This window comes from Oncorhynchus masou, chromosome 9 (assembly GCF_036934945.1).
Source record: "Oncorhynchus masou masou isolate Uvic2021 chromosome 9, UVic_Omas_1.1, whole genome shotgun sequence".
NCBI classification, from domain to species: Eukaryota; Metazoa; Chordata; class Actinopteri; order Salmoniformes; family Salmonidae; genus Oncorhynchus; species Oncorhynchus masou.
Genome location: NC_088220.1, coordinates 55,759,680 through 55,780,948, shown reverse-complemented (window position 1 = coordinate 55,780,948; position 21,269 = coordinate 55,759,680). Strand labels below are relative to the sequence as shown.

At 42.1% G+C, this 21,269-nt stretch overlaps 3 protein-coding genes across 6 annotated transcripts in view; 2 read left to right on the top strand and 1 right to left on the bottom strand.

The window, feature by feature from the left end:
• Positions 1-4,861, bottom strand: part of LOC135546267 (protein yippee-like 2) — a 31,436-nt gene extending 26,575 nt beyond the window's left edge. The window contains exon 1 of the mRNA XM_064974558.1: positions 4,628-4,861. The gene's annotated coding sequence lies outside the window, so the exon portion shown is untranslated. The remainder of the gene's footprint in view (positions 1-4,627) is intronic.
• A 1,056-nt stretch (positions 4,862-5,917) lies between these two features.
• Positions 5,918-9,330, top strand: LOC135546266 (zinc finger protein OZF-like). 2 transcript variants are annotated; one of them, XM_064974556.1, is made up of 5 exons: positions 5,918-6,203; positions 6,664-6,811; positions 7,055-7,125; positions 7,217-7,292; positions 7,424-9,330. In XM_064974556.1, the coding sequence occupies exons 1-5, from the start codon at positions 6,039-6,041 to the stop codon at positions 8,962-8,964; spliced, it is 2,001 nt and encodes a 666-aa protein (XP_064830628.1). In that variant the 5' UTR covers positions 5,918-6,038; the 3' UTR covers positions 8,965-9,330. The 2 variants fall into 2 exon arrangements, with proteins under 2 accessions (XP_064830628.1, XP_064830629.1); XM_064974557.1 differs by lacking the exon at positions 6,664-6,811.
• A 3,092-nt stretch (positions 9,331-12,422) lies between these two features.
• Positions 12,423-20,035, top strand: LOC135546265 (gastrula zinc finger protein XlCGF26.1-like). 3 transcript variants are annotated; one of them, XM_064974554.1, is made up of 4 exons: positions 12,423-12,671; positions 16,537-16,801; positions 16,916-16,998; positions 18,273-20,035. In XM_064974554.1, exons 2-4 carry the CDS (start codon positions 16,558-16,560, stop codon positions 19,680-19,682), a joined length of 1,737 nt encoding a protein of 578 aa, XP_064830626.1. In that variant the 5' UTR covers positions 12,423-12,671; positions 16,537-16,557; the 3' UTR covers positions 19,683-20,035. The 3 variants fall into 3 exon arrangements, with proteins under 3 accessions (XP_064830626.1, XP_064830624.1, XP_064830625.1); XM_064974552.1 differs by having other exon boundaries at positions 12,423-12,844; XM_064974553.1 differs by lacking the exon at positions 12,423-12,671 and adding an exon at positions 13,779-15,115.
• Positions 20,036-21,269: the final 1,234 nt, after the last annotated feature.

Here is a 21,269-nt window from a genome sequence, read left to right as displayed (position 1 = left end):
TAGCTAGTAGTCAGTTAGCCACTGTTAGCGGTCATCAGCTATCCTCAGCCCGGTCAACTCCTGCCAGTCTGCACAGTGTGATTCAACCCAGAGCATATCAGACTGCTTTTTCTCTACCACATCTCTGGATTCCTACCGCAAACTCTGAACCTTTTCACCTGGATCATCGCAGCTAGCTAGCTGCTATCCGAGTGGCTACTCTTGGCTAACGACTCTGTCCTGAAGCAAGCACCAGTTAGCCTGGAGCTAGCCTCGTGCTAGGCCTATCTCCCGGCTAGCTGAAGAGGTCATCAGCCACTTCTTGGGCTACAATACCTATTTTGCCAATTGGCCTGGACCCTTTTACTGCCGACATGGAGCCCCACCGATCCATCACAACTGGTCTGCCGAAAAAACGTCTTAGGGGGTTCCAACAGACTCTTCCGTCGCAAATTCCCCCTAAGGCCCTTCTGCTAGCCTGCAATCACCAGCCCGCTAGCTGTCTGAATCGCCTTGTCACCAGCTCGCCTAGCTACTCACTGGACCCTATGATCACTCGGCTACGCATGCCTCACCCTAATGTAAATATGCCTTGTCCATTGCTGTTTTAGTTAGTTATTACTGTCTTATTTCACTGTAGAGCCTCCATCCCTGCTCAATATGCCTTAGCTAGCCTTTTTGTTCCACCTCCCACACATTCGGTGACCTCACCTGGTTTAAATGGTGTCTCTAGAGACAAAACCTCTCTCATAGTCACTCAATGCCGAGGTTTACCTCCACTGTATTCACATCCTACCATACCCATGTCTGTACATTATGCCTTGAATCTATTCTTCCGCGACCAGAAACATGCTCCTTTTACTCTCTGTTTCGAACGCACTAGATGACCAGTTCTCATAGCCTTTAGCCGTACCCTTATCCTACTCCTCCTCTGTTCCTCTGGTGATGAAGAGGTTAATCCAGACCCTGCAGCGCCAAGCTCCACTCCCATTCCCCAGGCGCTCTCATTTGTTGATTTCTGTAACCGTAAAACCCTTGGTTTCATGCATGTTAACGTCAGAAGCCTCCTCCCTAAGTTTGTTTTATTCACTGCTTTAGCACACTCTGCCAACCCGGATGTCCTAGCCGTGTCTGAATCCTGGCTAAGGAAGGTCACCAAAAATCCTGAAATTTCTATCCCTAACTATAACTTTTTCTGACAAGATAGAACTGCCAAAGGGGGCGGGGTTGGAATCTACTGCAGAGATAGTATGACAGAACTCTGCAGGCTATCCAGGTCTGTGCCCAAACAATTCGAGCTTCTACTTTTAAAAATCCACCTTTCCAAAAACAAGTCTCTCACCGTTGCCGCTTGTTATAGACCACCTTCAGACCCCAACTGTGCCCTGGACACCATATCTGAATTGATTGCCCCCCATCTATGTTCAGAGCTCACACTGTTGGGTGACCTAACCCGTGACATGCTTAACACCCTGGTCATACAATCTAAGCTAGATGCACTCAATCTCACAGAAACGATCAAGGAACCTACCAGGTACAACCCTAAATACGTAACCATGGGTACCCTCTTAGATATCAACCTGACCAACTTGCCCTCTAAATACACCTCTGCTGTCTTCAACCAGGATCTCAGCGATCATTGCCTGTGTGCGTAATGGGTCCGACGTCAAACAACCATCCCTCATCACTGTCAAACGCTCCCTAAAACAGTTCAGCGAGCAGGCCTTTCTAACCAACCTGGCCCGGGTATCCTGGAAGGATATTGACCTCATTCTGTCTGTAGAGGATGCCTGGTTCTTCTTTAAAAGTGCTTTCCTCTCCATCTTAAAAAAGCCTGCCCCATTCAAAAATGTAGAACTAAGAACAGATATAGCCATTGGTTCACTCCAGACTTGACTGCCTTTGACCAGCACAAAAACATCCTGTGGCGTTCTGCATTAGCATCAAATAGCCCCCGCGATATGCAACTTTTCAGGAAAGTCAGGAACCAATATACTCAGTCAGTTAGGAAAGCTAAGGATAGCTTTTTCAAACAGAAATTTGCATCCTGTAGCACTAATTCCAAAAGGTTTTGGGACACATTTTTGGGACACATTATTCGCCAAAATTGTTGCAACCCCTATTACACAACCCCTATTAGACACTCTAGACTCAAACTGTTATAGACCTATATCCATCCTGTCCTGCCTTTCTAAAATCTTTGAAAGTCAAGTTAACAAACAGATCACCGACCATTTTGAATCCCACCATACCTTCTCCACTATGCAACCTGGTTTCCAAGCTGGTCATGGGTGCACCTCAGCCACGCTCAAGGTCCTAAACGATATCATAACTGCCATCGATAAAAGACAAGGCTTTCGACTCTGTCAATCACCGCACTCTTATCGGCAGACTTGGCTTCTCAAAGGACTGCCTCGCCTGGTTCACCAACTACTTCTCAGATAGAGTTCAGTGTGTCAAATCGGAGGGCCTGTTGTCCGGACCTCTAGCAGTCTCTATGGGGGTGCCACAGGGTTCAATTCTCGGGCCGACTCTTTTCTCTAAATATATCAATGATGTCACTCTTGCTGCTGCTGAATCTCTGATCCACCTCTACACAGACGACACCATTCGGTACACATCTGGCCCTTCTTTGGACACTGTGCTAACAAACCTCCAAACGAGCTTCAATGCCATACAACAGTCCTTCCGAGGCCTCCAACTGCTTTTAAATGCAAGTAAAACTAAGTGCATGCTCTTCAACCGATTGCTGCCACTCCCGCTCGACTAGCATCACTACTCTGGATGGTTCTGACTTAGAATATGTGGACAACTACAAATACCTAGGTCTCTGGTTAGACTGTAAACTCTCCTTCCAGACTCACATTAAGCATTTCCAATCCAAAATTAAATCTAGAATCGTCTTCCTATTTCGCAACAAAGCCTCCTTCACTCATGCTGCCAAACATACCCTCTTAAAACTGACTATCCTACCGATCCTTGACTACGGCGATGTCATTTACAAAATAGCCTCCAACACTACTCAGCAAATTGCATGTAGTCTGTCAGAGTGCCATCCGTTTTGTCACTAAAGCGACCTGTACGCTCTCGTTGGCTGGCCCTCACTACATATTTGTCACCAAACCCACTGGCTCCAGGTCATCTATAAGTCTATGCTAGATAATGCCCTGCCTTATGTCAGCTCACTGGTCACCATAGCAACACCCACTCGTGGCACGTGCTCCAGCAGGTATATTTCACTGGGGCGGCAGTGTAGCCTAGTGGTTAGAGCATTGGACTAGTAACCGAAAGGTTGCAAGTTCAAATCCCCGAGCTGACAAGGTACAAAATCTGTCGTTCTGCCCCTGAACAGTTAACCCACTGTTCCTAGGCTGTCATTGAAAATAAGAATTTGTTCTTAACTGTCTTGCCTAGTAAAATAAAGGTAAAAAAAAAAAAAAATCCCCAAAGCCAACACTTCCTTTGGCCACCTTTCCTTCCAGTTTTCTGCTGCTTATGACTGGAACAACTTGCAAAAATCACTGAAGCTGGAGTCTTATATCTCCCTCTCTAACTTTAAGCATCAGCTGTCAGAGCAGCTTAACGATCACTGTACCTGTACACAGACAATCTGTAAATAGCACACCCCCATATTATTACTGGGGTGCAAAAGAGCAAGAGGGTAAGTATCTCTACTTGCACATCATCATCTGCACATCCATCACTCCAGTGATAATGCTAAATTGTAATTATTTCGCCTCTATGGTCTATTTATTGCCTACCTCCCTCTTCTACATTTGCACACACTGTACATAGATTTTTTTCTATTGTGTTATTGACTGTACCTTTGTTTATGTATGTGTTTTTGTCGCACTGCTTTGATTTATCTTGGCCAGGTCGCAGTTGTAAATGAGAACTTTTCTCAACTGGCCTACCTGGTTAAATAAAGCTGAAATAAAAAATAAAATAAAACATTTGAGCTGTTCTTGCCATACCAAATAGGGCTATCTTCTGTATACCAACCCTACCTTGTCAACACACAACTGATTGGCTCAAGCACATTAAGAAGGAAAGAAATTCCACAAATTAACTTTTAACAAGGCACACCTGTTAATTGAAATGCATTCCAGGTGATTACCTCATGAAGCTGGTTGAGAGAATGCCAAGAGTGTGCAAAGCTGTCATCAAGGCAAAGGTTGGATACTTTGAAGAATCTCAAATATATAATATATTTTGATTTGTACAACACTTTTTTTGTTTTGCTCGGAATTTGCGCTACTCCACTGTATATGATGATATTGACATTGTCAGCAGGCTGGATTATGTTAATGCGCTCGATTCTCCCATACGGTATTCCTGCCTGCGACTGCTGGTGGTGCAGTATCGGGCCACGCGTAGCGTGTAATAATAATAACAACCAGCTCCACTGCAGACCTTGCCATCCCATCCATGTCCGCAACATAAACAACCAGCTTGCAACATTCTGAACCGCATTGGGCAATTCAATTATAAAAGCCTATTCCACCATAACGGTCAAACATTTCATTATGCAACTGAAATGTAATTTAAGAATTATTATGACAGCAAACGATTCCCCATTATAACACAAATGTGTGTGTGTGTATATATACACACACACACGTTATGGCAATGATTTACATAGATTTACCTTTGAATAGAAGAAAAATATATTTTGACCACTTAAAAAGTCGCACCTCCTCGTTTTCCCCGTAGCAATGCCAAACCTAAAACCTTCTTCGCATTCCTTTCGAGTAAATTTCCTCTCCAGCCTGGAAAGTCGTGCAGTCAAGAGCGCGGTGCCCAGACCGAGTTTGATGTAATTGCACAGAACCACACTGTACTTCGTCTGGAGACAAATTGACAGCCGTGTCCGCCAACCAATACAGCGATAATGCATAGCAACACTGCGCTTATTGGTTATGAATAGACAGGAGCAACCAATACTCTTGTTCCTAATGTTAGGCTGGCTACATGCAGTTCTTTTCAGTTTTAGGACAGAGACAGATACAGACCTGTATTAAATAGTTTGCTGAGGAAAGCTATATCATTCACAAATTGTGTTGAAATTATGTAAATAGGCAGAATAGGCACAGCAATGGACTATGGACTTCAACAACTCAACGTTTGATCAAAGATTAACCCTTCATATGACTTGTTTTGACGTTTGGTGGACTCTCCTTGCACCCTACTTCAGGGTTTCCCAAACTCGGTCCTGGGGTCCCCCCTGGGTGCACGTGATTTGGTTTTTGAATCAGCTGTGTTGTGCTTGGGCAAAAACCAAAACGTGCAAACCGGATTGTCAGTTTCCAATCTTGGTGTAACTGATTGCTGCCTCCTAGTGGTGGTTTTAAACCACACTCATTACAAATGAGGTGAAAGTAAAGGTTGTGTGTGAAAGCAGATCAGCACCATCTGATGTTTATACTTGGGGACGTGCTGTTTGATATAAACAATCTAATTTATTTCCAAATGGCTTCAACATCTATAAACTTGACCTGAGTTTAATGGTAATTTAGCCGCAATCCTGATAGACACGAGACATAGATGCGTTGCCTTTTCTGTTCAATATGCCTTATTGTTGTATATTTTATTCTATAGATCCTGTTCGAAATCTTTACTGACTGATGTCTGGTGATTGTTGTACATATATTCGGATGTTAGTGGGATATAAAGCCTAGAGGTTAAGGGCGTTGGGCCAGTAACTGAAACGTTCGAATCCCCGAGCTGACTAGGTGAAAAAATATGTCGATGTGCCCCTGAGCAAGGCACTTAACCACATTTGCTCCTGTAAATCGCTCTAAGAGCGTCTGCTAAATCACTAAAATGTACATTTCCAATTATCTCACTTGTTGGACTTTTATTTTGAAACTGGAAAAGGCACAATAAGTCTATATATGACGTATTAGAGAGGTTCTCGAAGTACCAAGGCTGCCATTTTTGTCTGTTGAGACGTGCAAATGGGCAATCAATCAACTTTTGATTCAACTAGCTATCTTACTGGAACTAAAGAAGTCGAACAAAATTGTTAATTTTAGTATTAGACTGAGGACACAATTTCAATGGATTACGAGTCATTTCAATCACAAGCAACTTCAATTTTGGCTATTGTTGTTGAAGCGTCCGTGGCAGAAATGTGCAGAGTTGAGCATGAAGCGTCAATCATGGCATCATGTAGTGAAATATCTTGCACTGGAGATGATGGTGATCAAAATGTCAACACAGGGGTGGGTGTCTTCCTACGTAGCCAGTTAACTAGTTTGGACTCAGTTTGCATAACAGTACCTAATGTAGCCTATTCCAAGATAGCTAGTTGTTCATTAGCCTAACATCTTAACGTTCCGATGCTCAGTTAATACATTTCACTGGCCAAGTCCTAACTTCAGGGTTCAGGCGGACTCGACACTCACTTGTATGATGGCCAACAGCCCAAACTGGTTTTGGAACCACTGCTTTACTAGATGCCCCCCCCCTCCCCAGATAACACACTAAAGATCAAACGGTGGGATATGGGGTGTTGTTTATTAGGATCAAACGGTTGAAGATGGGGTGTTGTTTATTAGGATCAAACGGTTGGAGATGGGCTTTAGTTTTGTAGGATCAAACTGGGAGATAAGTACATGATGTGGTTGTGATATTAGGTAGCCTAATATTGCTTCGCCACGATTTTCTTCCCATTTCCATCAGGCACGGCTTGTCTCCATCATGCACCTGTTGATGAAGGAAGCCATTCGAAAATTATGTAGGTTATTCACAGAGTGTACTACAATTCTACAAAATGAAAATGAGACCCTGAAGAATAAACTGGAATTAATGGTGACACCACTGGAAAAGGGTGAGATCTGAAAAAGAGTAATTCTGTGTTGACCAAGAGTAAACAGTTTGGTTAGTTGGGAGTGTCTGAAATCCACAGGAAACCTCAGATTGTAAAAATCTGAAATAGAACGGTTAAAATCTAAATAGTTAGAATACCATGCAGAGCATTAGATAAACTGGACTATGTAAACATATTCATCTGGTTTCATATGAAAGAGAAACCGGGTTGAAATAATTCCACTTATTTCCATTTCTCTTTCAGGTTATGTTGTGTCTCCTGCCAGTGCAATGGAAGATGGGGAGACTTCTGCATCATCAGAGGAAGACTGTGAGGTGGGTAGATTGTATTTCATCAAAACATACCAAATGAAATCATTGTAACAGTAAGTCTGTTTTTACTGTGTGTGTATTTGTCTGTTGGCAGGAGGATGACTCAATCGACTGTTCCATCAAGGAGTGTGATATCTCAGGAATCAATGTGACATCAACCAGAGGAGAGGGTAAAACTCTTTGATTGTGTTATCTCAGTAATCCTGCTCAGTATACATCTCAACTGTATTTAGATGCCTATTTTGCAATTGACCAGAGGTTTATGCGGCTTTCTTTGTGTTTGCACTCTATTTGTCCTTAGGTCCTGCAGATGTTGATAATGCACGCAGAGAGAGTTCAGGCACAGACAGTGACCCCCCTGCAGGAGACCGAGAGGAAGTAAAAACAGAGCCCACATCAAGAGACCTGGAAATTGGCGTTGAACACATCCATGATGCTCTCACTGATGGCCCACTAGTCAAAACAGAGGGCAATGGAACAAATGAAGAAGTTTCATCTGCTGATGTAACAGAAACTACAGAGCACAGCTGCCCCAGAACAAAGCAGATCTTTCCCAAAAGGAAGAAATCCTTTAACTGTGACCAGTGTGGGAGGCGTTTTCATCTGAGCAGCTTGCTGAAACAGCACAAGCGAGTTCACACGGGAGAGAAGCCTTTCTGTTGTGGCCAATGTGGAAAGAAGTTTATATACTTAACTTCTCTCAACAAGCATGTCTTGGGTCACTCAAAAGGAAGGACTTTTGGCTGCACAGTTTGCGGAAAGACGTTCCGTGAGGAGAGAGCACTAAAATCCCACGAGTTTGTTCATTCAGAGGCAAAACCATTCAACTGTCTGACTTGTGGACAGGGTTTCACAACAAGAAACAGTCTTATGGTGCACCAGAGAATTCACACAGGTGAAAAACCATATAGCTGCTCTATGTGTGGAAAGAGTTTTGCACAATCCAGTTACCTCACGACACATAAGAGAACACACTCCCTCGACAAGCCATTTAGGTGTGCTCAGTGTCAAAAGGGTTTCATGACTGAGCGGGCATTGAAATCTCACCAGGTAGTGCACACAGGACTGAAGGCATTTAAATGTGAGATATGCGGAAGCAGTTTTGGTCACGAGGTCAACCTTAAAAGACACAGTCTGATTCACACAGGGACTAAACCGTTCAGCTGTAAGGTGTGCGGAAAGCAGTTCAACCAATCCAGCACCCTCAAAGGACACATGCAGGTACACGAAGGATTGAAGCCCTTTATGTGTGACATTTGTGGAAGAACATTTGTATACAATTACGCTCTGAGAAACCACCAGCAGACACACATGGATGACGAAAAGAAGGACAAGCACAGGAAACCACAAAGTTGTGAGATATGTGGGAAGTGCTACAGCTCCATTGGGACGCTTAAAATACACCAGCTGCTTCACACAGGTGAGAAGCCGTTTGTTTGCTCCACATGTGGGAAAACCTTCACCCAGCGAGCTGCTTGTGTCATACATCAGAAGGTTCACACTGGAGAGAAGTCTCACATGTGCAGCGTGTGTGGGAAGAGCTTCAGTTTGCCAAACAGTCTTCGACTACATGAACGAATTCACACTGGCGAGAAACCTTACACATGTGAAACTTGTGGGATGACCTTCCGTATTAGCGGTAACCTTAAAAGGCATATGCGTGTTCATACAGGAGAGAGGCCCTTTAGCTGTGAAGTATGTGGGAAAATGTTCAGCCAAGCTAATAATGTCAAAGCTCACATGCAGGTGCACAAAGCAGAAAAGCCATACTCATGTGACAATTGTGGAAAAAGCTTTGCCTATGTAAGAAATTTCAAGGAACACAAGTGTGTCAGTAGATAACCATTTGCAGCACTGTGAGGATTGTATCAGAAAATGTGTAGTTTGGGGTGCCTACATGGTTGACAAGTGAGGATCAACTTTTATTATTATTATTAAGAGAGTGGGCATTAAAAATTAAATCTGTTAGTTTTAGGGTTGATGAGGCTGTAAACTGATATCTGGGCATTTGTTGAGCAGGAAGATGACATGGTCTCAGTATTATCATTCCAAGTTATTTATTTGTAGCAAAACTTATTTTGTTATTTTAGCACTTTTATCAAATTGCATAAGCTTTTTCTTTAATGGACAGATAGAAATGTACTGGGGGAGGGGTGGTCCAAAATAAGGGAGGGTTGTCAATTACATTTGTTTTTGCTTTGGGGAGGCTTGTGTGGGTTTTTATTGGGCAAAGGGGAGGGTAGTGTGTTTTTTTTTGGGGGGGGTTCTCCCTGGTTTACATTCGCTCTTCTGCATGTATTTTCCCTATAGACAATGGCTTGTGGAAGAACATTTGATATTACACTAATAAACTTTTAAAATGTTTGCGAAGGTTTGGTATGATGTGGCTATAAGACAGTGCGCCCCGGAGCTCCAACTGACTGACAGTTCAACTTGAGGTGAGGAGGTCTATTTCAGGTCTACCAGAGTTTACTCCTATAATCTAACAATATAATGCTTATCTTAATCAAAAATATTCTGATTGAAAATCTACAAATCAGCCTCCGTCTGTACATCTATAGCTGCATAGCAGACGCTATAGCCTACAAAGAAATACATTGTGAAGCATTTGTGAGTGTGACACACTAGGCTGGTAGGGGAGTTAGGGACATTAAATGCTGAGCTTTAAAAAAAAATTGTTGTATTAAATCATTATCGTCTATAAATTGTGCATATAGGCTGTGAGTTACTTATAATTAAATACAAACTAAACAGTGACTTTGAATACATTTTTAGAAACACCAGTTTGGTTCCATATGTGTTATTCATAGTTTTGATGTCTTCACTATTATTCTACAATGTATAAAATAGTAAAAATAAAGAAAAACCATTGAATGAGTAGGTGTGTCCAAACTTTTGACTGGTACTGTATACATACAGTGCATTCGGAAACTCTTCAGACCCCTTAACTTTTTCCACATTTTGTTACGTTACAGCCTTATTCTAAAATAGATTAAATAAAAAAATCCTCATCAATCGACTCAAAATACCTCATAATGATGAAGCAAGAACAGGTTTTTAGACATTTTCGCAAAATATAAAACAGAAATACCTTGTTTACATAAGTATTCAGACCCTTTGCTATGAGACTCAAAATTTAGCTCACATGAGAACACAGTGGCATCCATCATTCTTAAATGGAAAAGTTTGGAACCACCACGTCTCTTCCTAGAGTTGGTCGCCCGGCCAAACTGAGCAATCGCAGGAGAAGAGCCTTGGTCATACAGGTGACCAAGAACCCGATGGTCACTCTGACAAATTTCCTCTGTGGAGATGGAAGAACCTTCCAGAAGGACAACCATCTCTGCAGCACTCCACCAATCAGGCTTTTATGGTAGAGTGGCCAGGCGGAAGCCGCTCCTCAGTAAAAGGCACATGAAGCCCACTTGGAGTTTGCCAAAAGGCACCTAAAGGACTCGGGCCTCTGTATTCTCTGGTCTGGTGAAACCAAGATTGAACTCATTTGCCTGAATGCCAAGCGTCACATCTGGAGGAAACCTGGCGACATCTCTACGGTGAAGCGTGGTGGCAGCATCATGCTGTGTGGACGTTTTTCAGCAGCAGGGACTGGGAGACTAGTCAGGATTGAGGGAAAGATGAACCGAGCAAAGTACAGAGAGATCCTTGATGAAAACCGGCTCCAGATTGCTCAGGACCTCAGATTGGGGTGAAGGTTCACCTTCCAACAGGACCACGACCCTAAGCACACAGCCAAAACAATGCAGGAGTGACTTCGGGACAAGTCTCTGAATGTCCATGAGTGGCCCAGCCAGAGCCCGAACTTGAACCTAATCGGAAATCTCTGGAGAGACCTGCAAATCGCTGTGCAGTGATGCTCCCCATCCAACTTGACAGAGCTTGAGAGGATCTGCAGAGAAGAATGGAAGAAACTCCCCAAATGCAGGTGTGCCAAGCTTGTAGCGTCATACACAAGAAGACCCTAGGCTGTAATTGCTGCCAAAGGCGCTTCAACAAAGTATTGAGTAAAGGGTGTGAATACTCATGTAATTGTGATGTTTCAGTTTTTTACTTGTAATATATTTGCAAAAATGTCAAAAAAATCTGTATTTGCTTTGTCATTATGTGGTATTGTGTGTAGATTGATGAGGGGGGAAAACTATTTAAACCATTTTAGAATAAGGCTGTAATGTAACAACATTTTGAAAAAGTCAAGGGGTCTGAATCCTTTCTGAATGCACTGTATGTATTATTTTAACTGACAAATCAAATTAATCCATCAATCCAAACTGTGCAGCAGCCAACTGATGAATGAAAAGAGACATCTGTTACAAAACACCAAGTTTAAAGACATTCGGAGATTGTCAAGCCAAGCCTTCAATACTGGGTAACCCTACAAGGTAGGGAGGGATGTATTTTCCGTTTGTTGAGATTGACATAATCTATTTATTTTGGTGTTGAAAATGCAAGCCATGATATTGAAGTGCTCTAAGTAGTCGGTATACTTTGTTTATTGGTTGTGTGGTGCATTGGCACAGAAACCTGTTGGTTGGAGAATAGAATTATATAGAATTATAAATATGGCATCAAAATGTACATCTGATTTCCCCCTAGCTGATCATTGTCTCTCGTCGGCTCTGATCGTGAAGTAATAAAACAGGCAGGGAGAGTCTCGTCTGCGGTGGTCTGCGAAGCCCCTAGCCCTGTGTGGCATTGATAGTGCCACAAAAGCATGTTATATCCACATTTATAAAGACATGGTCGCTACAGTTATTGTTCATTTTGGTCGTAAACATTCTTTTGAGCTAATTCTATGAAGTGGGAGGGTGTTCCATTTATTTTACAGTACAAGGGGAGGCTCATGTGAAAAACAAATGTTCATGTTGGGGAGGGGGGTGCAGTAAATTTCGATCTGTCACTAACCTACATTAACATTCCCTACACACCTGCAAAGCAATTCCTGGATTCTTTGGATGTGCAAGTACATTTCACTTATGTCAAAATAAACATTTCCATTGGCAGGAGACTGGGTGATGACTGATCACTTTTTGATGCATTTGTTTGTAATGATTTCTGCGATTTTTGTAGTGTACGAAATATTTTTCTGTAACACAAACATCACTCTTTCCCATATAGCTAATTTATAAGTGAAAACAAAGTTACTTTTATTTTGAAAGATTAAAAACTGTTGTCACAACACACCACAGAGTCATAAACTCCGCCCATTTGTACAATTTATCTTCTTGGGTTTTTAAACTTAACCACACTGCTAACTCAATGCCTAACCCTAACCTAAAATTAAGACCAAAAAGCAAATGTTCGTTTTAATGAATTTTTATGATATAGCCACTCTGACTTTGTGGTTGCAGTAACTAGTGGAAACCAATAAAAACCCATACCTCGACCCGGAAGAACTTGTGACCTATGCCGGTCGAGTTGTTTCAGGTCAGTCGGACAACAACACTGCTAACAGCACTAGCTACACTTATTTTGTAGCTAACGTGACATAGCGCTAGGCCAACTTGGCCAATAGCGCGTATTTACGAAGATTTGTAAGTGCGTTGTGATTTTTACAAAAATGTCAGTTTTGCAAGGACAGATTGACTCCATTTTGGAGATAATGGTTAGAGCGACTGTTACAGAAATTAGCAAAGTTATCGAGGGTTCTGCCTCGTCTGAAGTGCCAACAACGGGAGATAACGCGAGTGAAGCCCCAAACGAACAGGTATATCTGCTGATTATGTAACGTAAGGCATTTTGTAAACTAGTCCGCAATTTAATTGCACCGACGTAGCAGCCTCCACTCCACTCTGGGGCGCAATCATTACGCCCAAACCGTTTACTCCAAACGGAAAACGCATACGAGAGTTTCTATTGGACAAATTCAAGAAGAGACCTACCCATTTCGTTCTGTTTGGTTCTGCGTTATGCAGAAATCGTTCCGCCATTTCATAGTTCGCCTAGTTTTAGTTTGTACCAAAACAATTAAGTATAGACTATTTATTTTATTTTATTTCAACTTTATTTAACCAGGTAGGCTAGTTGAACAAGTTCTCATTTGCAACTGCGACCTGGCCAAGATAAAGCATAGTAGTGTGAACAGACAACACAGAGTTACACATGGAGTAAACAATTAACAAGTCAATAACACAGTAAAAAAAAGAGAGTCTATATATATTGTTTGCAAAAGGCATGAGGAGGTAGGCGAATAATTACAATTTTGCAGATTAACACTGGTGATAAATGATCGGATGGTCATGTACAGGTAGAGATATTGGTGTGCAGAAAAGTAAATAAATAAAAACAGTATGCGGGATGAGGTAGGTCAAATTGGGTGGGCTATTTATCGATAGACTATGTACAGCTGCATTGATCGGTTAGCTGCTCAGATAGCAGATGTTTGAAGTTGGTGAGGGAGATAAAAGTCTCCAACTTCAGAGATTTTTGCAATTCGTTCCAGTCACAGGCAGCAGAGAACTGGAACGAAAGGCGGCCAAATGAGGTTTTGGCTTTAGGGATGATCAGTGAGATACACCTGCTGGAGCGCATGCTACGGGTGGGTGTTGCCATCGTGACCAGTGAACTGAGATAAGGCGGAGCTTTACCTAGCATGGACTTGTAGATGACCTGGAGCCAGTGGGTCTGGCGACGAATATGTAGCAAGGGCCAGCCAACTAGAGCATACAGGTCGCAGTGGTGGGTGGTATAAGGTGCTTTAGTAACAAAACGGATGGCACTGTGATAAACTGCATCCAGTTTGCTGAGTAGAGTGTTGGAAGCTATTTTGTAGATGACATCGCCGAAGTCGAGGATCGGTAGGATAGTCAGTTTTACTAGGGTAAGTTTGGCGGCGTGAGTGAAGGAGGCTTTGTTGCGGAATAGAAAGCCGACTCTAGATTTGATTTTAGATTGGAGATGTTTGATATGAGTCTGGAAGGAGAGTTTACAGTCTATCCAGACACCTAGGTACTTACTATACTTGCTTGTTTGTAGAGAATCATTGTACCATCTATACCGCTGTGAAATCTCTTCCATAACCAAAAATATTGTGATTACCAGTGGTATAAAGTACTTAAGTAAAAATACTTTAAAGTACTACTTAAGTGTTTTTTGGGGTTATCTGTACTTAACAATTTATATTTTTGACAACTTTTACTTCACTATATTCATTTACATTACATTTACATTTAAGTCATTTAGCAGACGCTCTTATCCAGAGCGACTTACAAATATTCCTAAAGAAAATAATGTACATTTTCCTCCATACATTTTCCCTGACACCCTAAAGGACTTTTGAATGCTTAGCAGGATGGGAAATGGTCCAATTCATGCACTTATCGAGAGAGCATCCCTGGTCATCCCTACTGGCTCTAACACCCCCCCCCGTGTCGTTTTATTTGGTTTTCCCCTGTTGCCTCTCCTCCCGACGGTAGAGCCTGCGCCCCTCCCAATAGTTGAAGGTGCCATGTCCAGTTGATAATCACCCAGATAATTGCCTCAAATGAACCTAAACTATACCAAAACTAATTTCACACTTATCACAACAGATCAAATAAATGAAGTAAAGTATGATGGGGAGAATCGGTGATTGAGAGGACACGGACACATAATTATGTAATCACCAATTGTGAATGAAAATCAGAGCGGGCCATTCTATTGTATTAATCTATTCTAATTATAATCAGTCCCCTGAATCCAAGCAGTCCTATCAGTCTACTCTGGCCTACTTGGGGTAAATAGTCAGTGAGGGCGTGCATAATTTACAATGGCAAGAAGATCAAGACAAATGGATGGACATGCTGTGTTAAGTGTTGCTACCAAATCTGAATGAAAATGACTGATGGTGGGGAAGAAATTAATCTCGAGGACATCTGATTATCAGCACAAAACGTTGTAACGGAGAGCAGTCCCTAAGAAACATTTGCAACAAACTCATCAGCTTTTGTTGTTTATGTGCATGCTTTAACTGATGCCATTGCGTGAAGAAGCACACCATGTAAGCACGAGCTGACAATAATTGACTGCTGTCATATCAACACATATATTCAAAAGCCATTATCGCTTTTGTGCAGATGTTCCATATTTATCAAGCACACTTGACGCTTATAATGATGTTTAGGCTACTGATGTTTTCATCATTCCACCACATATGTTGCTGGCAGTGCGTCCCGGTGGTTGGGGTATTTTTATTTGCTTATAAAAAGTTATCTGTTACTTTCATTCCAACACATGCATTCTTTTTCATAGTTATAACAAAGGCACTCCATGTACAATTGATTGAAACCTTGTGCGTTTTTAAATTATTTAATTTTGTGTTGAAATGTATCCTACAGTAACAAACTAATAAATGCTTTTGTGTTATTTGAAAACAAAATGTGTTCATTCTGTTACCTAAGACCTTCATGGACACAACCAAATGATTATTTTTGAATTGGGGATATGAAATGTATTAATTACACTGCTAGAATGTTGCAGTCAGAATGACTGCTCATTAGCTTGAAGGGGGGGGGTCTCTCAAGGCCCAATGGTTCTAGGAGGTCCCATGAAAAAACAACATGCCCCCTATGGAAATGAAATGCCCGCGAAACTGATTTGTTCTGGTGCCGGCCCAGCTTTAGCCTGGAGACCTGACATTTGAATTTCATTAAATTCAGCATCGGGCGTAAATGAGTGTTTGGATCAGCAACGTTTCCTCTCGCAACCTCTTACAAGCCGGAATGTGAAATAAAATTACATTTCAACTTACTTTACCAGTTGTCTGTGTGGTTGGTACTTTTGCAGGTGGGAATGTGTGACAATATATCCACAGGAAGGTATAATTAAATCAACTTTTCAAAGCGCTGGTAGTGCGTTCAGATGTCTATCACCTGATGTATTAGCACTAGATTGATAATATAATGCATGCATACTTGCCAAGCTCATAAATGTGTTTACACATTCTGTACATGCTTCATGTGATAGAAATCTTAACACACTACCAGCGCTTTGAAAAGTTGATTTAATTATACCTTCCTGTGAATATATTGTCTCACATTCCTACCTGCAAAAGGACCAACCGCACAGACAACCGGTAATGTTAAAATATCATTTCATTCAACATTCTGACTTGTAGAGGTCAAGAGGAAACCTTCCTGATCCAAACGCTCAATTAAATGAAATTCAGCTTTGGGTTTTTATGCTACCCATCCCTGACCTAGGGTATGTGTTTTATGTCTGGTTAATTTAGCTAATACATTACGCTAGTACTTACCACAGGGTTGGCTAAACTGGAAACATGTTTGTATAATTTAGATCTGCAAGCATTTAGCATAATCGACAGAAATACTTGTCAGAGACGTTTATAATGGAAGCTAGCTAGTTGAGTAAACTGAAGTTTGTTCTGTATGCCCTAAACTTGCTTTTGCTCATTTCACTCAGTTGACCCAGTTGACATCATTCATGGAGATACTGGCAAAGGAGGCTGTGGACCAAATCTGCAAGCTATTCAACGAGTGCTCCTCCATTCTGCATCTGGAAGTGTCTCGGAGTCAAACTGAGAATGAGGACTTGAAGAAGAGGCTAGATGCGGTTGAGACCAAACTGAGGACTGTCTTAGAAGGGAGTGGAGGACAAGAGAACACATCAGCCAATGGCTGCTGCAGTGAAGTCAAGATCATCCACCAGTTAAAAGGCACACACCCAGGTGAGAGTTGGCATTATTTCAGATAGGCCATCAATCTGGTTTTAGAGTGCACTAAAAACCAGTGCTTTTGAATTAAATTCAAACCTTATTGATTTTGACTACAATCTTTTTCAGGCGTATGCGCTGGTGATGCAGAAGTGAAACGATCCCCCATCCTCCACCTGTGGAAAGGGAGACTTCCCTCAACTGTAAACGAGGTAGGCTTATTTGCCTAACTGACAATATTCTGTGGGAAGTTTAGATCTTGGAAAGCTGTCTGGAATTACTAGGGTGTACAGAACGTAATAACCTATTTACTTGTCTGTATCATTATACACCATTTGGTACCAGGTAGTTACCAATTGTATTTAATTATTGGAAGTGAGTACAAGAAGCATTTTATCCCTTTGTGAATATTTCTGTTGTTTTATGATATTATATGGATATATAGGTATTGACATGCAGTACCAGTGAAACGTTTTGACACACCTACTCATTCCAAGGTTTTTCTTTATTTTACTATTTTCTACATTGTAGAATAATAGTGAAGACATCAAAACTATAAAATAACACCTATGGAATCATGTAGTAACCAATAAAGTGTAAAACAAATCAAAATATATTTGAGATTCTTCAAATTAGCCACCCTTTGCCTTGATAACAGCTTTGCACACTCTTGGCATTCTCTCAACTGGCTTCAACTGCAATGCTTTTCCAAGAGTCTTGAAGGAGTTCCCACATGCTGAGCACTTGTTGGCTGCTTTTCCTTCACTCTGCGGTCCAACTCATCCCAAACCATCTCAATTAGGTTGAGATCGGGTGATTGTGGAGGTCAGGTCATCTGATGCAGCTCTCCAGCGGTCCTCATGAGAGCCAGTTTCATCATAGCGCTTGATGTTTTTTGTGACTGCACTTGAAGAAACTTTAAAAGTTCTTGACATTTTCCGCATTGACTGACCTTCAAATCTTAAAGTAATATTGGACTGTCGTTTCTCTTTGCTTATTTGAGCTGTTCTTGCCATAATATGGACCTGGTCTTTTACCAAATAGGGCCATCTTATGTATATCACCCCTACCTTGTCACAACACAACTTATTGGCTCAAATGCATTAAGAAGGAAAGAAATTCCACAATTAACTTTTAACAAGGCACAACTGTTAATTGAAATGCATTCCAGGGTCCTCATGAAGCTGGTTGAGAGAATGCCAAGAGTGTGCAAAGCTGTCATCAAGGCAAAGGGTGGCTACTTTGAAGAATATCAAATATAAAGTATATTTGGGTTTGTTTAACACTTTTTGGTTACTACATAATTCCATATGTGTTAGTTCATAGCTTGTAGAATAATAGTGAAGAAATCAATGTAGAAAATAGTAAAAATAAAGAAATACCCTTGAATGCGTAGGTGTGTCCAAACTTTTGATTGGTACTGTAGATAGAAATAGATGGGTCTCTAAACCTGCGTTCCATTAAATCACTTTCCCTCTCATCTCAGCACTCCAACATTGAGGAAACGATCGAGTCAGTTATTATCAAAGAAGAAGGCTTAGAAGATTACTTGTACAGTAGCACCTCAGACCCAAGTTCTTTTTTAGAGAGCCACGCCCAGGAGTTGAGTGACCCAGAGAACCCCTCAGAGGACCCAAAGGACAGAGTCGGCGCCGCAGGGCCAAAGCATTTGAGAAAGCCAAAGATCACTGGGGCTCGTCAGGCAAGGCCCAAAAAGGAGAACCATCTTAGCTGCAAGCACTGCAGGAAGACATTCAGCAAACTGATCCAGCTGAAAGCTCACCAGGCGATCCATGCAGCAGCGGAGAAACCTTTTAACTGCAAACAATGCGGCAGAGGTTTTTCCTTTAAACGCAGTTTGGATGCACACCAGCTGCTTCACACAGGAGAGAGACCACACACCTGTGGCGATTGTGGTAAAGCTTTCACCTTAAAGCAGCTACTCAAGAATCACCAGAGACTCCATGCAGGGTTGAGACCGTTCGGCTGCGACGAATGTGGCAAGAGCTTTAACCGGGCCCACGGTCTCAAGATGCACCAGATCGTCCACACAGGAGAGAGGAAATACAGCTGTGAGATCTGCAAGAAGAGTTTCAGCATACCAGGAAATCTCCACAGGCACCAGCGTATACACACCGGTGAGAAACCGTTCCGTTGCGATACTTGCGGGAAAAGCTTCAACCAGGCAGACACTCTGAAAGGACACCAGCGGATCCACACAGGAGAAAGGCCATTTACCTGTGAGACGTGTGGGAAGTGTTTCATTCAAAGAAGTGCTCTGAAAATGCACCAAAGAACCCACGCAGGAGAGAACGCCTTCCTCTGTGTGGTGTGCGGGACAGTACTGGCTTGCGTCAACTCTCTCAAAACACACCTTCAGGCTCACACAGCAGAGATGCCTTGTATTTGCTCAGTGTGCGGTAGTAGTCTCAGTTCATTCACTCACCTCAAATCGCACCAGCAACTCCATACTATGGAGAAGCCGCACAGCTGTGGCCTATGCAACAAGAGCTTCAAGTCGGTCAGCTACCTGAACATACACATGAAAACTCACACTGGGGAGAGACCGTTCACCTGTGACGTGTGTGGAAGGATGTTCACTCAACACAGCAGCCTGAAAACCCACCAGGCAGTCCATACTGGGGAGAAACCTTTCAGCTGTGAAACGTGTGGGAAATGTTTCAGCAACACTGGGAACCTCAACAGGCACCAGCGGATACACACTGGAGAGAAGCCTTTTAGCTGTGACCTCTGTGGGAGGAGCTTCAACCAGGGCAACAGCCTCAAAGCCCACAAACAAATCCACACAGGGGAGAAACTATTCATGTGCGACAAATGCGGGAAGAGTTTTTCCTACCTGAGGAATCTGAAAGATCACAAGTGCTATTATATCTAAAACCAATAGGCATAGCCTCTTATTGCGAAGGACCACACTTGGTTTGAACAATTGTCTCGGCATTAAAAATGCATTTATAGGTCAGTGAGTGGCATACTAACATAAGAAGTGTACTGATTAGATTGGTTGCCAAAAAAGCCTTTTTTTCAAAGTATTTAATTTTGTATAACCAGTTGCCTTTGTGGGGTAGAAATACTTTGAGTGGATTGGCTGGTGGTCCAGTAACTGTTCAATGAAGCAGAGCCTAATTTATTTGAGAAGGATGTACATCTGTAACCTTTCTTGTCTTGTGTACCTTTTATTACTGTTATCTCGTATTTGTGTGCCAGTGGTAAATAAAACTCCTGAAATGAGTCCTTTGTTGGTGTGTGTGTGTGTGTGTTTGTTGCTATCCGTGCATATAGTCTCTCTAACAGCTGCAACATAACATTAATGCAAATGATCGAGTGCCTATAGGTTGGTGTCCCTCTATGGCGCCTTGTATGCAGTGCCTCAGATGAGACTGATAAGACTCGTATGGATATTACATAACAAGGAGAAACAACAGGAAAATAAACCTGTATTTCAGGCCATTTCTGGCACCGAAATAGCAGATCATCCATTTCACATTAAATTAATTAGAATTGTGTCGATGCATGAATTCCTCCGAGAACAGATTCTTGACTGTGGACTTGTGGTGTGCCGCCCATCTACATGTCTGCATTACCAGTGACTGTGTTCCCAAGCCATACCTCAGCCAATGTCACTATGATAGAACTGTGCAACGCTCTCTTCCCTTCCAACAGAAAAGTACAATAGATGTGAGCCAGTTTCCTGAATGGAGCCAAACAAGTTTAAAAAAAATCTATGAATAAGCTAAGGCAACACTGTTGGTGATGTCAAAGGAAGTGTACATGTGACCAGAAGATGATTATCTTCAGCACTAATAGAAGTTCATGTGCTGTGGTAGAATGAAATGGTTCTGTATTATGCCTGCATATTCATAATTCATTTTGGGTTACCTTGGGCACTTCAAACATGCAAATCCTCATAGGGTAATCAATGAAAGATGGTCCTAATATTGTTGCACACTTCACATTGATTAATTCATTTAATATGTGGTTTTGGTAGTCTGCCTCGCACCCATCTATGGTCATCCTTCCCTCCAATCCTCATTCCTGAAAATCACAAGTCTACATATGTTCCCTGTCAGTCACATTAATGGGTATGGCATAATGTCTATGTTTAGACCAAACTCACCAAAAATGAAGATCTTTAATTATTTTCCCCAATGTTCTCTGATGTACTCCATGCACATAATAGCAGAGAACTTGTCATATATATATTAAGGGGAACTTCCTTGCCACCCAGCCACTCTTCAGCAGCACCCCACCTAGAATGCAGTGCAGGAGGTGAGGGACCAGACCTTGTGTTCTGCTGTCGGGAGCCTGGCCTGACCCTGTGTTCCACAGTTACCTACATTTCTTTCCATTTAGGGTTAATCACATTCAACCTCAAAAGGTTGACTCGAGGCTCACTCACGAATGCTCAGCAGTAATGCCCCTCAGCACTTGTAGGTTAATGTATCCTTGAGTCTGCACAGTGGGT

Excerpts from the sequence above, each read along its gene's own strand:
- LOC135546266 (XM_064974556.1), top strand. The coding sequence starts at position 6,039 with ATGGATTACGAGTCATTTCAATCACAAGCAACTTCAATTTTGGCTATT. Across the intron at positions 6,204-6,663 it reads ATCAAAATGTCAACACAGGG|GCACGGCTTGTCTCCATCAT; the intron begins GTGGGTGTCTTC and ends CATTTCCATCAG. Across the intron at positions 6,812-7,054 it reads GGTGACACCACTGGAAAAGG|GTTATGTTGTGTCTCCTGCC; the intron begins GTGAGATCTGAA and ends TTTCTCTTTCAG.
- LOC135546265 (XM_064974552.1), top strand. The coding sequence starts at position 12,698 with ATGTCAGTTTTGCAAGGACAGATTGACTCCATTTTGGAGATAATGGTT. Across the intron at positions 12,845-16,536 it reads GTGAAGCCCCAAACGAACAG|TTGACCCAGTTGACATCATT; the intron begins GTATATCTGCTG and ends CATTTCACTCAG. Across the intron at positions 16,999-18,272 it reads TTCCCTCAACTGTAAACGAG|CACTCCAACATTGAGGAAAC; the intron begins GTAGGCTTATTT and ends CTCTCATCTCAG.